We start from the raw sequence: 14966 nt of genomic DNA on the forward strand, positions 1-14966 counted from the left end.
TAGGGACGGCGCGTACGCAGTCCCAGCTACCAAAAATTGTGCGTCCGAGGTATCCACATTAGGGATACTCGCAGGGGTCAGCTCACCCGATGTGCAATGAGCAAGCCTCGCCCTGGAGGAACCGCCTATTTGATCACGGTTGACCTCCACGCCAGGTAAGTATGCTTGATGGGTGATTTGATGAAGTTTATAATAGTGTATCATTCTGAAAATGTTAGGTTCATGTATGTAAAAAATTTATGAAAATCACTACAAAACTAATCTTCATAAATTAAATACAACGATTGATAACTCTAATATACTAATCTATTGAGTAAAACCTAAATAATAATTTACGTCACACTCTGTTTTGTAACTGATATGAGTCGAACATAAGTCATCTTTAATAAGTGTTAAGTAAAAAAATCATGACAGCACCATCTATCGGAAATTTATTAAACTATTTTAATGTTTTCAATAAAAAGAAATAATACATTAATGTCGTATTTCTATATTAAATTTTAAAATAGTTAAATTAAAAATGTTTATTAATTGTATAAATTATCTTTAAATTTATGAGTTTTCTCGATAAAATAATTAATTTGTATACCACCAGAGTATGTCACAAGTATCAAATATTTAAATTTCAGTATTTTATTTTTATTTAATATTTGCATGGGTCATTTGAGTAACATTACTATTTATAAAGAAATAATTTTGTAACAAATTCTTCTTAAATATAATGCAAATTATATAAAATAATAAACACGATCTTACAAATTAGGTAGAAATAAATCTTTTCAATTAATCAAATTCCTCATTTGAATAAGCACTAGTCCAGGAGGTTTTTTATTTAAATTAAGTGGATTTGATTGTAAGCACTAATATTTAAACTGATTATACTAATATAAATTTATTAATACAATTATAAAAGTTATATCTTAGCTATTATAGTGATAACATTTTTTTTCAGTTGTTTGAGATTAAAAAGAAAAAAAAATGTATCAAATATATTAAAAATCAAAATTTGATTTTGCAGTTGGTATATTTGTATAGATTAATTTAGATTTAAATAATTGTAAAAGAACACGTGTCATTTTGTGCAACTGTGCATAAGATAACCAATAATAATGATTTTACTTTCTTCCAACATTTTTTTAAATATTTTTTAAATGGCCAATTCATTTGTTTTTAAGAGATTCTCATTATTTTATAATTAGTGATAATTATTATTTTCTTATAAAATCTTGTAATTTTAAGTTTATGTAAAAAATCTAACTGCTTTTTAAATTCTTGTCTATATCATTAATAAAATAAAAAATTATGTTAAATATGATACCCCAAATTTTTTTGAACATAACTTATTTTACTATTGTTTCCAATGCTAAGTAAATTGTAATTTTAAATAAAAATAACAATTTGATTTAAAAAATAAATTATTATATAATTTTATTTACTTAAAAACTAAACTATAAGTTTTATGATTCTTTTAAACATAATGTGATCTCTTTCATTAATTAATAAACTATAAATTATTTAAATGTTATTTCATATAAAAACCTACTTAAAAATATATTTCAGTTGAAAAAGACATTTTTGTCTTTTAAAATTTTTCTCACTTTGAGGAAATGAAATAACATTTTTCTAAAATGTCTAAAAAAGAAAATTTGAAGCCCATACAGAATTTTTAGAAAAATAATTTAAAATAAACGTTTTTCAATACTATTATTAAACATTAAAAAAATGAAAATGCTATATGGAGAATAACTTTGTTTGAAAACCAAAGGAATCCAATTGTCAAACATAATAATTGGTTAATCCAAATTACAAGTAATGTTGATTATATTTAATAAAAATGTATAATAAAGTAATTAATTTTTGCAAAAAGGTAAATTTTTGAAATGTTAAATTTTTTTTGAAGTGTCATTAATAATAGTATCGTTGTCTACGAAGTCGTTGTTTTATCTAATTTATACTCTGTAAAAACGCAAAATTATGCCAATAGATAGCGTTTCTATTAACTTCTGGTTCACTCGGTAGTTATTTTTGTTGTACCACGATTTTTATTTTAATGTTTGGTTTTAATTTCGATCAACATTACTATCAATCAAACATAATAATTTAAATAGGTTAACATCTATTGATAAAATTATCATGAAGTACGTTGTTTCATATTTTTATTAAATCGAAGTCTACTTGGTTTTTCCCGAAGTGATATATTATTTAACGTGAATTATCGAATTTTTTAGACATACTTACTTGGTGTCGAGGTTAACCGTGATCACCGAGGCGGTTCCTCCAGGACGAGACTGTCTCATTGCACATCGGGATGGTTGACCCCTGCGAGTATTCCAAATAGGAATATCTCGGACACGTAATTTTTGGTAGCGGGACTGCGTTCGCGCTGTCCCTGATATCGACTCTTCTCTAAACTGTTAAACACAAAGGAAGAAGGGGTAATGAAACTTTATGAGGTTACTTTGCCCTCAAGTATAATAAGACGATTGAGGAAGCGTTTGTTTTCATAGTCATATCATACATGATTTCTAATTTCATCTAATCAAATGAATGGCGTATATGACAAAATAGTTATAAATGTATTTTTTTCACGGAATTGTACTAGAAGAAATAGCCTATTCTTTTTAAAAACGTAAAAGATTATATTCATTATAATGTAACAATATATTTAACATAAGAAAATTCATTTAGTGACTTCAAATTTTTTTATTTTAGTTGAGCCTTTTTTCCATAGTTTACATTATTATATATTTCTACTGTATGAATATGTTATCAAATACATATGTGATTGAATAACAAATTTATTGAATCTAAAATGTTTGTTTTTAATGAGGTAATCCTTATTTATACAATTTATAAGTATTTCAGCAAAATAATTAAATTTTAATGAAAAGAGTACGGTACATGATCAAATTTAAGGAATTGTTTTAGTTTTTCATCATTGCTAAAATTAAAATTAGAACAAGCTTCTATTTTTATCATCACATGAAAGCCTACATTATGTCATTTTCATTTTGTTATTTTATATAAAACTCGCTACAAAATTCAAAGTTAATTTATTTTAAATATCGTCTTCTCCGAGGCAAAACTGTGTAAATTAAATTTGAGAATTTTTATTTTTGAGAAATACATACATCTTATATTATATTATTCGTTTATTGAAGAAATTATTATTATTATTATCTATTATTTCCTGAGATAATTCAATATTAAAAAATCTATTTCTATTGTAACTTATAAAAACGTCATATTTTCTTTTAAAATATCGATTGGGGCCGTTTTTCATGTAAACGACGACATAATATTCATAAGCTCTAATAAAACGTTGAGTCTATATCAAGTAGATTGAAACTATAATACACTATTGTATAATGAAATGGGGTACAATTTTTTACTGTGGATAGAGATTTACGTAGGGATACACTTAAAAGGTTAGATATGTTGTAAATAATTACATGTATATTATATTATGTATAAATTCTTATATAAAGTCCCAAAAGTAAAATAATAAGTACGCTTTAAATATGCTTGGAATTAATTTTCAAGGGGAACCGAATATGAACTCAATTCACCAAATTATTTAAAGGCTGAAATGAGGCATATTTTAGAAGAAATTTATAGACAGACTCTTCCATTCCTTATGACATTATTACTGTGAAGCATAACTTGATAGTATTGCGAGGCGAGAGAAATATTTTTATTAAGCATTTTCCTCTCTAAATAAAATCCTGGCTACGTACCTGACTGATAATGATAAAAAATCTCTTTTTACTTAATTAATAGAAACTGTTATTATAAAAAAGATAAAATTATTTTTTACGCAGAACCTAAATCGTTTCAAATGAATGAAACTTAAGTAGTATCATGATGTTGTAAAAATTAAAGCACTTCAATAAACCAATAAATTTAAAATTAAGATTCAAAATATGCATCTGTTTGTGTAAAGCTTAAAATTTCTTGATCGTGGTAAAGCTTGGAAAGACTAAATTCTTTCAAGAGTTTAAAAAATTATATGGTCTAAAAATGTATTTTTTATGTCGTTTCTTAATTTTATATTTTTAATCATTATTAGTTATTGTTTTTGTTAATCAACTAATTGTAGTAGGCTCTATTCATTTAAAACAAAATTTTATCGGAAAAAGAGATATTACATTTAGGTCACCTAATTTTTTCCCCCAGTCTTTGTTCTTCAAACATATCTCTTAAATGATCATGCATATAACTCTTAATACCAAAAAAATTAAGGACACTCTAAAATTAATATTTTTTGCAGTCACGAGTCCCTGAAAACCAAAACCTGACCATGGAAAAAAAAGTATAGCTAATTGAATTGAGGTTGATTTAGTGAGTTGAATGTACATAAAGTGCGACGAAAAAGATTTCAAATTTAATAAATTCATTAGTACATATGTATATTATAAAAGAAAAGCCGGTGGTGAATACACGTGCCCACTAGTCCTGAAAACATTGAGTTGATGTGGAGAGACCTGTTGGATGTTTGGGGCATTGTTCAGACAGCTTCAAGGTCGTACAGAACGAATCGACTATACAATTCTAAAGAAATTTGGCAATGCTGCTTTTATGTTCATCACAATAATAAACGGTTGATAAATTCCTCAATTTTTCGTTTTTTTTTTTTAATCTGGCAATTTTTATAAAAACTACTATAATTAATCAAAATTTATGAAGGATTTTTCAGAAAGATATCAGTTAAAACGTGATTGTCAACAATGCTAAATAATTTTTACTTATCACATCAAATGTCGGCTTGCTATCAGCGTTAGTGTTTTAGTTCACTGTGCGACTCACGCGAGGCCGTCCGTCGTGTGTCTTATCTACTCACCAAAGGTTGAATTGTCTCTCGTACTGTGTTGGTTATTATATCCTGCATTTTTATTTTTAATGCTGTGGTAATAAAATTTATATATTTTTTATTAAGTTTGATATTTTTAACTATTGCCGTTCCCTTACGTATTTTTCGATTCCGCGTGAAGTATATATTTAGTTATTATAATGGAAGCTATTGCAAAACATGATTTCAAAGCTACAGCTCCCGATGAACTTAGCTTTAAAAAAGGCAGTCTACTTAGGGTATGATAAAATATATATTGTTTAAGCATAGAAGTTTATGTAATTTTGTCATAAATAATGACAATTTTTATTAGGTGATTAATATGGAAGATGATGTGAATTGGTTCCGAGCAGAATTTGAGGGCAAAGAAGGATTAATACCCAGTAACTATATAGAAATGAAAAATCATGAGTGAGTGGATTTTTTAAATAATTATTTTACAAACTACATGAAATCTGATCTCTTATTATGAATAATGTGTATTATTGTGTTAGAAATATATTAATTATAAAAATAACAAATATAATCTCATAAAACTTCAAAAACATTTTGAGTTTTGTTTAGGGTTTATTTTTTGTGCAGTTGACTTCCTTATTAAAAGTTTACTAATAATTATAGTTGGTACTATGGCAAAATAACCAGAGCAGACGCCGAAAAATTGTTAGATCAGCAACCAGAAGGATGTTTCTTAGTTAGAATTAGTGAGAGTTCACCAGGAGATTTTTCATTATCTGTCAAGTAAGGAATTATTTTTATAAACTTTTATAATTTTTTAAACAAATTTTAATTATAATTTTTTTTACAAAATTTAATAAGTTGATCAGTTTAATTAATTATAAAAAATTACAAAATAATTTCTATTTATAAATTAAGGTGTGGTGATGGTGTTCAACATTTCAAAGTTTTGAGGGATGCCCAAGCAAAATTTTTTTTATGGGTTGTTAAGTTTGATAGCTTGAATGAGTTAATTGATTATCATCGAGAATCATCTGTATCACGTTCACAAGATGTTAGACTGAGGGATATGCCAGCAGCAACTCAAAATGGATTTAACCAGAAACCTGTAAGTAATAATTAATATAATTACTTAATAATCTATATAACTATTTAATTATAAAACATTGCATAGAATACCAGAATATAAAATATTTGTTTTAATATATTAAAATAAAATATGAAGTAATTTTTAGAGATCATGACTTACTAAAAATTGACTAAGTCTTTTGTTTAATATGTATTTTTATAATTATATTATTTTAAAATTATCATATTAAATTAAAAAGTTTATAATAAACTTTATTTAGTACATTAAAAGCAATGACCTCACTGTGGACTTTCAGCAGAGTCTTGGGAAAGACATAGGGTCTTAAACCAAGAGTTATATATTGGTTGTACACTTCATTGATTAAATCTATGATATTGTACGGTGTCCTAGTCTGGTGGACCAGAACAGCACTCGTTACAGGTAGGAAAGAACTTAGTCGCATACAGAGAATGGCAGCCATAGCCATCACTGGAGCATTAAAAACTACACCAACAGTCCCATTAGAGGCACTTATCGGATTGCCTTCTCTGCATCTAGAGGTTAAGGTCACGCCAAAACCACAGCACTAAGATTCCACAACTTAGGTACTTGGACTTTGGAAAGTAACACAGCAGAACACGGTAAAATAATAAAAGAGATAGACAAGGGATTTTTGGAATAGCCTTTGGACTATATCAAACCAGTTCTTATGAATAACATTCCCTACAAAGTGGAAATCACTATACATGGAGAATGGAATATTAATCACCTGACTGAAAAAGGAGGATTTGTAATATATACAGATGGATCTAAAAAATCAGGAAAGGTAGGTGCTGGTATTTGGGGTCTAAAGCCACAAATAAATGTCAGCATGTCATTGGGCACAACACCCTCTGTTTTCCAAGCAGAGGTGATGGCATACTGGTAGGGGCTCAGAACCTAATGGTATTCAATGGTATATGGTCAAAAGGCTTTGAAAGCACTTTGTATTGATCAAGTGAATTCAAAGCTTGTCCTCGAATACAGGGAAACTTTAGAATGTTTATCAAGACCCTCGGTTTACTGCTGGGTGATCTTAATAGCATGACATCAAATAAGCACTTTAACTGGTCTATTGACAGGACATGATCACTTGCTTAAACATCTTTACGCAATGGGGGTATTGGAATCACTATTGTGCAGGAAGTGTGGAGTAGAAGAGGAAAACTCATTTCACATTATGTGCGAATGTGAAACCTTGTGCACACTAAGATCAAACTACTTGAGAGTAAACCTTTTCCTGAAAAAGAAGATATTAAAAACCTAAGGCCCAGAAAGATACTTAATTTTGCCGGAAAGACGGGACTCTTTGGTCATTCATAGGGGTAACTTGATGGTCCACCCTTATACAATAGGTATAATGTAACAGCACTTCTGTGTATAAATCGAAACAAGACAATTCGGTAGGAGGTGCGTACAATGGACCAACAGGTCTGAGTGCATGGGCATTATGTCCACCTTGATAAAAACTAAAACTAAAAACTAGTACATTAAAATGTACAATAGTTTTTGGTTTACATCAAGTCAAGTAAAAAAATAATAAATTAGCATTATAAAAATTGTATAAATTCAAAAAGTAACTATTTAAAATTAAATAATTGTATTAAGCCTATACTATAAAGGTAATTAAAAAAATAATTATTCATTTATATATTTATTACTTTAATTAAAGAAAAACATTTCTTTTCTCTGTAGACATTAGTAATTGGAATGTATGACTTTACACCTCAAGAAGAGGGAGAATTAGCATTTAAACGAGGAGATGTAATTACTGTAACAAATCGTACTGATGTAAACTGGTGGCGAGGAGAAATAGGTACTAGAGAAGGTTTATTTCCAGCTGCATATGTTTCACCATATCATGCGCCATAAATGTTTAATTTTGTTGATTAAATCATACAAATATTAAGATGCCGTATGTATGACAGTTAAACAGACTTACACATTTTTTTTTTTTAATGATTCACTTTAAATATTATGTTTGAATAATAATAATAATATAGTGGTAATAATATATAATTTCACAATGCCATTAATTTTTTATTTAAAAATTGAATTTGAATGTAATATTTTTATTTGTATATTAATAGCAACTAGTATATTACATATGTAATATGGCTTATATCACAATTGATGGTTAATAATATTTATTGAAATGTAAAGCTCATTGATATGTATATGATATGAACAAATGTATTTACTATTACTTTTTAATTTTCATAGTAGCATTCTTAATGTTAACATTTGTTCAGAGTATATTCTAAAATAAATAAAAAATTGTGTGTTGAAATAAAAACTAACTGATCTAAATTATAATGTATTTTTTTATTAACTGCTTTGGTTTTTTTATGTATTCAAAACGTATTGATTTTTAATTAATGAGCTTTAAATAGCTTTTCTATATCCTTTGTGTATACTATTTACCTATTTAAGAATTAATTAAGTAGCTAAATTTATATTTATATATATATATATATATATTATACTTAAAATGTATTATTATTGAATGTATTGTTAAAATTTTAGTATTAAGGAAATAAATGTTTTATGTATATATTCATATAACTAATTGCATTTAATTAAAACAAATATTTATAATATGTTTTTCTTGTAAATTTATCGCTCAAGTTCATTCAAATTGAATATCTAATAAATGTGACCATAAGTACATTGGTAAATTTTATAAAAGTTTTAATGATAAAATATTAAAATGATTTTACCATAAGCTAAGAAGTATATTCATGTTATTTACATAAATATTAATTGATATAAATTTTTATTATTAATGTAGTCGTATCGGACAATTTATTTGCTTAAAACTTTACTTAACAAATTATAAATTTGTGATACAGAAATTTTTATATAAAAAAAAATTTCTATCTTATTTTATCTATAGTTTCTAAAATCTCAAATGTATATTTTAATTAATTTGCTGGTCTAATCTTAAATTAATTTATTTCTTTATTTTACTATTTAGTATTTTAAAAACAATAAATAATTTTTTGTTTAAAATAGAACTTTACAATATTATCGGTTTTAATTGGTTATTTATTTGCTACACTATAGAACATAATATATGTTTTTTTATATTATTTTTCAATTTATAGTGTTAAAAAAATAATTTTTTCATAAATAAGTTAAATAGTATGTAATTATGCGCCACAAAGAATTAGCTGTATTTTTGTGCATTGTAATTGAACTCCAATAAAACTTATCAAAGAAATATATTTTGAAAAATATGTTTTATATAGTTGTTTTATTATTTTTATCAGAGATGTGTTATTTAGTATTGAAGTTCAGCTGTATTGTTGCTTTTGGTTTCTGTATTGGTGACCATATGGGAAATTTAACAGTGATCCCACTATATTCTTTATATGCGGATGGACGGCCATGCATGTATTCTTGAATACAAGTTCATCAGTTTATAACGTAGTTTGGGATTCGTCATACGAAAGTCACTATCAGGCCCTAAAAAAAAAGGTGGTTATAAGGACCTCTATCTTTAGATTCTGTATTATTTCTACACCCTTTTATCAATGTATTTAAGTTTTTAACATAGACGTACAGCTGAGGAGAATTAAGGTACGTTTAAAAATTATCCCAACAAAAATGAAGAAAAAAATGTATGTAGTTATCTATTTGTAGTTCTAGGCTAGGAAGTAAATAAAGTTTAGTAATTTGCAAAAAAATTTAATTGTCTCAACTGTGTTATAAATTTAAATTATCAATCATGCATGGACTGACAAAATATATGTACGTTCTTCCATGATCAAATTAGTTGGGTAATAATGGAATATAATAGAAATGGTTGATCTTTCTTAGATAACTACACATAATAGTGATTACTTCATAGAACGTAATAAAACGGCATACAAACCCACAATTAAACCAAAATTAAATTACACATTTATTTTAAATCATTTAACTAACTAATTATGTTTTCTAAATATGAATCAACGGGTATAATCATTGTCATTTAATTATCTGTGATAAATTTTTTTTGGAAATGTCATTCTGTTCAATTTATTTTGTCTTAATAATGGACGTACATTCTAATTCAATGAATTATTGTATCCATTATTGTACTATAATTAAAAATTATTGATCATCAACCAAGTAATTACTGATCATCAATAATGTCTGGCACTTCAGCTAGTAGGCGTTCAGGAGGAGCTGTTAAAATTCGTTTAACAGGTGAGTAAATTCGAAATATTGTATATAATCATCTAATATTTTCTTTGCAAATTACATCGTTCTTCACATAAATTTCTGAACAATAACATTACTTATTTAAAAGACCTTATTGATATAATGTTTTATTTTAATAAAATCTGATTTAAAAATTATAATCTTCATATTGTTCCATTTAAATAAGTAGTATTTTACAAAAAAAATTTCCTAAGCGTATTGTTTCATTATACCAATTTAAAGTTTGAATAATTTTTAGCTTTATATAATTATATATGTATATAAAAATTAAGATTATTATAGAGATATATTTGTAATAATAAGATTATTTATTAGATAAGAACTGTAAACATGTGACAACATCATATTTTTCATTAAAATGACATATGGTTATAAATAAAAAGAATTGATGTTTATTTCCTTTAAATAGTGAAGCTTGATGATTCATTATCATTTGAAAATATCTTAATTTCTTCTTTTTGGGAGTTATTTAAAAAATATAATTATAAAAATGTTTGAATTTTATTTCTAGTGCTTTGTGCTCAAAATTTATTGAAAAAAGACTTATTTCGTAAGTAAACAATATGTTATAATCGTATTTATACTTGTAAACATAATTTTATAATGAGTTTTTTTTGTTTTAAATTAAGGACTTCCTCCAGATGCTTTTGCTAAAGTTAGTGTAGATGGTTCTGGACAGTGTTATACAACAGATACTTGTAAAGCAACTTGTGATCCTCAGTGGAATCAACATTATGATTTGTAAAACATATTATATTTCTTTGTATGTATATTAATGATTAACTTAAAGGGTATTTTTTTAACTCTTTAGGTATCTCAGTAAAGGTGATCATGTGACTATTACTTTGTGGAATCATAAAAAAATACATAAAAATTTACAAAAGCCAGCCAGTGGTTTTCTTGGATGTATTAGATTATCATGGAATCAAATTCAAAGATACAAAGATACAGGCTGTAAGTTATTAACTTCAAATGTAAAAGATTGGCAATTAAATTTACTTTGTATACTACTTGGTATTTTACTCGAATGATTCTTTTGTCATTGAACACTTAATTAATAAAAAAATAAAAATAATATTGAGAAGTTTTTTTTTTGTTTCTCGTAGTGTCATAATTTTCATAAGTTATTAAAACTTTTTAATTATGTGGGAGGAATAGTATTGTTTGTAAATATGTAATGATAAAAATAACAAAACCCGCACATCACCTAATAACTTTGTAATACTTTCTATTTTCTAAATAACAGCATTTCGAAAATATTGTCTTAAATGTGTTAGTTACTTTCAATTTTTAAAACAACCATTTTTTAAGCAAATTTGTTTTGATTTGTTAAGGACTTTTTTATTTATCAATTGAATATTAATTTTGTTTATAGAAAATATTAAAAGTAAATTATTAAAAATAAGATTATTTACCTAAGTATAAAATAATTAGGTAAATGATGTAATCAACTACTTTTTTTATGTCTACTATTGATATGATAATATATTTTTATTCAATGACATATATCTTTGATTATATATTTAATTATTAATACCAATAATTTTTTATCATTGTGAGACAATATAGTGCTAAGTTTCATGCTTCAAATAATCATTGTTAAAATTGTTTTAAATTTAGATCAAAAGTTGGATTTAACAAAATTAAATTCCGATGACCATATTCCTATTAAGGGCCAATTAGTTTTTTCTTTGTTATCTCAAGATGGAACTGCTAGTTCTAATCTTCCAAGACAACCTTCTCCATTACCTGAAGGGTGGGAAGAAAGAAAAACAGAAAATGGAAGATTATATTATGTAAATCATAGAACTAAAACTACACAATGGGTCAAACCTGATAAGTAAGTCTGAAACATAATTAAAATATACAGATTTGTTTTATTTTTCAGATATATTATCTTTGTATTATTTTAGGCTTAAAATCATATTAATAGGATAAAAATTGTTTTAAACTTTTATTAATAATTTATTAATTTTGTTTAAAAATCCTTCTTAAAGTCTAAAAAAACTCTAAAGATTGTATCACTATAATGATATTATCTAATATTTAATACTATGTCTTACTTTGAAATAACAGAATTTAAATTACAATCTTACAAAATGTTATAAAACAACCATTCTAATTACACAGGACAAAAAGAAGTAAGAAATTTCTGTGGTTTACAATATTTATATGAATCCTATGTATAATTTTGCTCTTTATTTTAAATCTACATTCAAATTTATTACATCACATTTAGTTTTGAGACTAATTATTAAGCAATAATTATACACTTAAAAATGCATACAAAAAATTTGTTAAAACTCTCCAAATTTATTATTTTTATTATATTATAATGGGGTTGTTCAAAATGTGAGACTGCTGCGATAAATGTATTTAAATTTTATTTACCTTCATTATTTGTTCAATTATTTTACTAATTATAAAAAAAGGATAACCTAATAAGAATTAAAAGTAATATGCATTTTTTTATGTGTTATTTATTTTAATAAATATTTTATAAGCTATATTTTTAAATAGACCTCATACTAGAACTCAAGCATTAAATAATTCATCTTGTGTACCAGCACCAACATCTTCAGAAATTTCTAATATTGAAAATGATACTGATGTGATAAATAACAATAGTAATAGTAGCAGTATAATAGCTCAAACGTAAGTATTAATCATAAATACTATTATGTTGTAAAATCAACTTTAATTTTAATTTGCTTTAATTAGAAACAGAAGTCCAAGCAGTCGATCATCACATAATTCTGCAAGAAATTTACCAATACATAGTTCCTCAGTACAACAGCCAGTTGATTTGCCATCTGGTTATGGTATGTTAATTAATTTTTGCCATAACTTAATCACATTTTACTATATACAACTAAATGTTAACTTATGTCACTACCCTCATATCAAAAGTGACTAAGTGTTTTTTGTTGTTTTATGTAAAATCATTTTTTGTGCTTGTGTTTTATATAAATTTACAAAAACCAAAATGATATTAAATGTATTACCTTTATTCTTTCATGACTACTTAAATATATTAGGTTATATTTTATAAGTTTGACTAAAATAACTTAGTAATTTGTCGTACCAAATAACTAAAAATACTTGCTATATCTATTAGATACTCATACATTATATCTAAGAAGGTATTATGAGATGGTTAAACATATTATATTACTTAGTAATTTTATACATTGGAGCACTTTGGCATGTAGGCAAAAATACAGTCTTTAAAGGTTTACAAATTTATTATTTAAATATTCATATTAATTTTGAGTTTTATTGTGTGTTCGAATTTTAAGTTATATAATTTTAGAAAGGTTATAATTATAAGGTTACAATTTTTTTTTGTTTAAGGAAATACAGAAAGATTTTTTAATGTAGACCTCCTAAGAATAAAAGCCTAGTTGTATTACTGTTGTTGTTACTACAACTGTAAAATATTTTGTCAATCCTCATAATAACAATAGTTATGGGTTAAATATATACTAGGAAAAAGGGTAGTAAAAAATTATTTTTTGAATAGAAGACTATTTTTGGGTGTAAAAATGAGTACTTTAAAATTTTATTTTATTATTAACCAATTTTTACATAGGACTAGTTACTGAAAAAACCATCACTGATTTTGAGTGGTTAAAGTTTATTTTACTTTTTTTTTAGAAAAAAAAAAATAGTAATTGAGAATTTATTTTTACAAAACTGATAGCCCTTATACTGATATCGGTTAACAATTTTAAGCAAAAAGAATTTTTTTCTGGAACTGATTAAACTTTTTTTATAACGGTTTAAATTTTCTATGTTTAATTCAACTTTTAACCTGCTCATAACATAAGATATTAAAAAATTTCATACAATTTATTAGCCATGACCTTTTTTTTTATTTTTGTATAGTGTTCTAAAACAACAGAGGAAACTAATTATAAAACAGTACTTTCCCCGGATTGTCTAATACCATTTATTTATAATAATAATAATAAATTTTGACTTAATAGTTGGGAATAATTTTTGACATTATTGAGAAATATTGTGTTAACTGATGGTAAAATTATTATTAACTTAAGATGTAAATTTTTGCCTTATTAAGAATGATTAAAAACTTTTGTATATTTAAATGTAGTTTTTATTTATTTATTTAGAAATTCGAACAACTCCACAAGGGCAAATATATTTTTATCATACACCAACTGGTTTAAGTACCTGGCATGATCCTAGAATTCCAAGGAATATCAGTGTTATGCCTGGACAACAACTTGGACCATTACCTTCAGGTTGGGAAGTACGTCAAACATCAAGTGGTCGTTATTACTATGTGGATCATAATAATCGTACAACTACATTTTCTGATCCAAGACTTTCATCTTCTGTAATAGCTAATTTACTACTGTAAGATATTTTCTACTATTTTTAGCTTTTAAATTGACTATTTATAAATTTTTTGGTTCTTAAAATATGAAACATTGATTTAATCAATTTGAACTGCTTTTCTGTTAAAAAAAATAAATACATATATTTTTTTTTTTACAATTCTAAGTTATAGTTAATGTTCTATTATGAATGGCCAGCCTTTTTATTATTAAATGGTTAAATAAAATAGTAAAACAAAAACTAGTTAAAATTGAAACAATTTTTGTTTAGAGTAGCTTGATTATTTAAAATACTTTAATCTGAAAATTAGTTCTTTTTAGCTTCGATGCGAAGCTGAGAAGGTATTGGTTTTACTAAGATGTGTTTTTTTTTTTTTTTTTTTTTCTGTGTCTGTTACCACTTTTTCTCAGCTCTCACCGAACGGATTTCTTTCAATGATACGTCAAAAGATCACAAATCGTATCTAGTCGAAGACATTACCCT

At 25.4% G+C, this 14966-nt stretch overlaps 2 protein-coding genes and 2 non-coding genes across 5 annotated transcripts in view; 3 read left to right on the forward strand and 1 right to left on the reverse strand.

The window, feature by feature from the left end:
• On the reverse strand, positions 1-163 carry LOC126906436 (U1 spliceosomal RNA). Its single transcript, XR_007704252.1, has one exon. It is a non-coding gene; the product is annotated as a U1 spliceosomal RNA (small nuclear RNA).
• Positions 164-2230: 2067 nt separating this feature from the next.
• Positions 2231-2392, forward strand: LOC126906438 (U1 spliceosomal RNA). The gene has a single exon (XR_007704254.1). It is a non-coding gene; the product is annotated as a U1 spliceosomal RNA (small nuclear RNA).
• Positions 2393-4625: 2233 nt separating this feature from the next.
• Positions 4626-7941, forward strand: LOC126903723 (growth factor receptor-bound protein 2). The gene is made up of 5 exons (XM_050682142.1): positions 4626-5088; positions 5163-5260; positions 5468-5587; positions 5723-5912; positions 7608-7941. The coding sequence occupies exons 1-5, from the start codon at positions 5011-5013 to the stop codon at positions 7782-7784; spliced, it is 663 nt and encodes a 220-aa protein (XP_050538099.1). The 5' UTR covers positions 4626-5010; the 3' UTR covers positions 7785-7941.
• Positions 7942-9751: 1810 nt separating this feature from the next.
• The window catches only part of LOC126903722 (E3 ubiquitin-protein ligase SMURF2), a 9992-nt gene continuing 4777 nt past the window's right edge, over positions 9752-14966 (forward strand). Inside the window, exons 1-8 of one of the 2 annotated variants that reach the window (XM_050682141.1) lie at positions 9752-10106; positions 10633-10671; positions 10751-10862; positions 10933-11075; positions 11742-11961; positions 12642-12776; positions 12849-12943; positions 14255-14501. In XM_050682141.1, coding sequence (XP_050538098.1) covers positions 10049-10106; positions 10633-10671; positions 10751-10862; positions 10933-11075; positions 11742-11961; positions 12642-12776; positions 12849-12943; positions 14255-14501 — 1049 coding nt within the window. In that variant the 5' untranslated portion in view covers positions 9752-10048. Of the gene's footprint in view, positions 10107-10632; positions 10672-10750; positions 10863-10932; positions 11076-11741; positions 11962-12641; positions 12777-12842; positions 12944-14254; positions 14502-14966 lie in introns of both variants that reach the window. The other variant, XM_050682140.1, reaches the window with a different exon arrangement.

Source organism: Daktulosphaira vitifoliae, unplaced genomic scaffold (genome assembly GCF_025091365.1).
Source record: "Daktulosphaira vitifoliae isolate Bord-2020 unplaced genomic scaffold, ASM2509136v1 Scaffold_4, whole genome shotgun sequence".
NCBI classification, from domain to species: Eukaryota; Metazoa; Arthropoda; class Insecta; order Hemiptera; family Phylloxeridae; genus Daktulosphaira; species Daktulosphaira vitifoliae.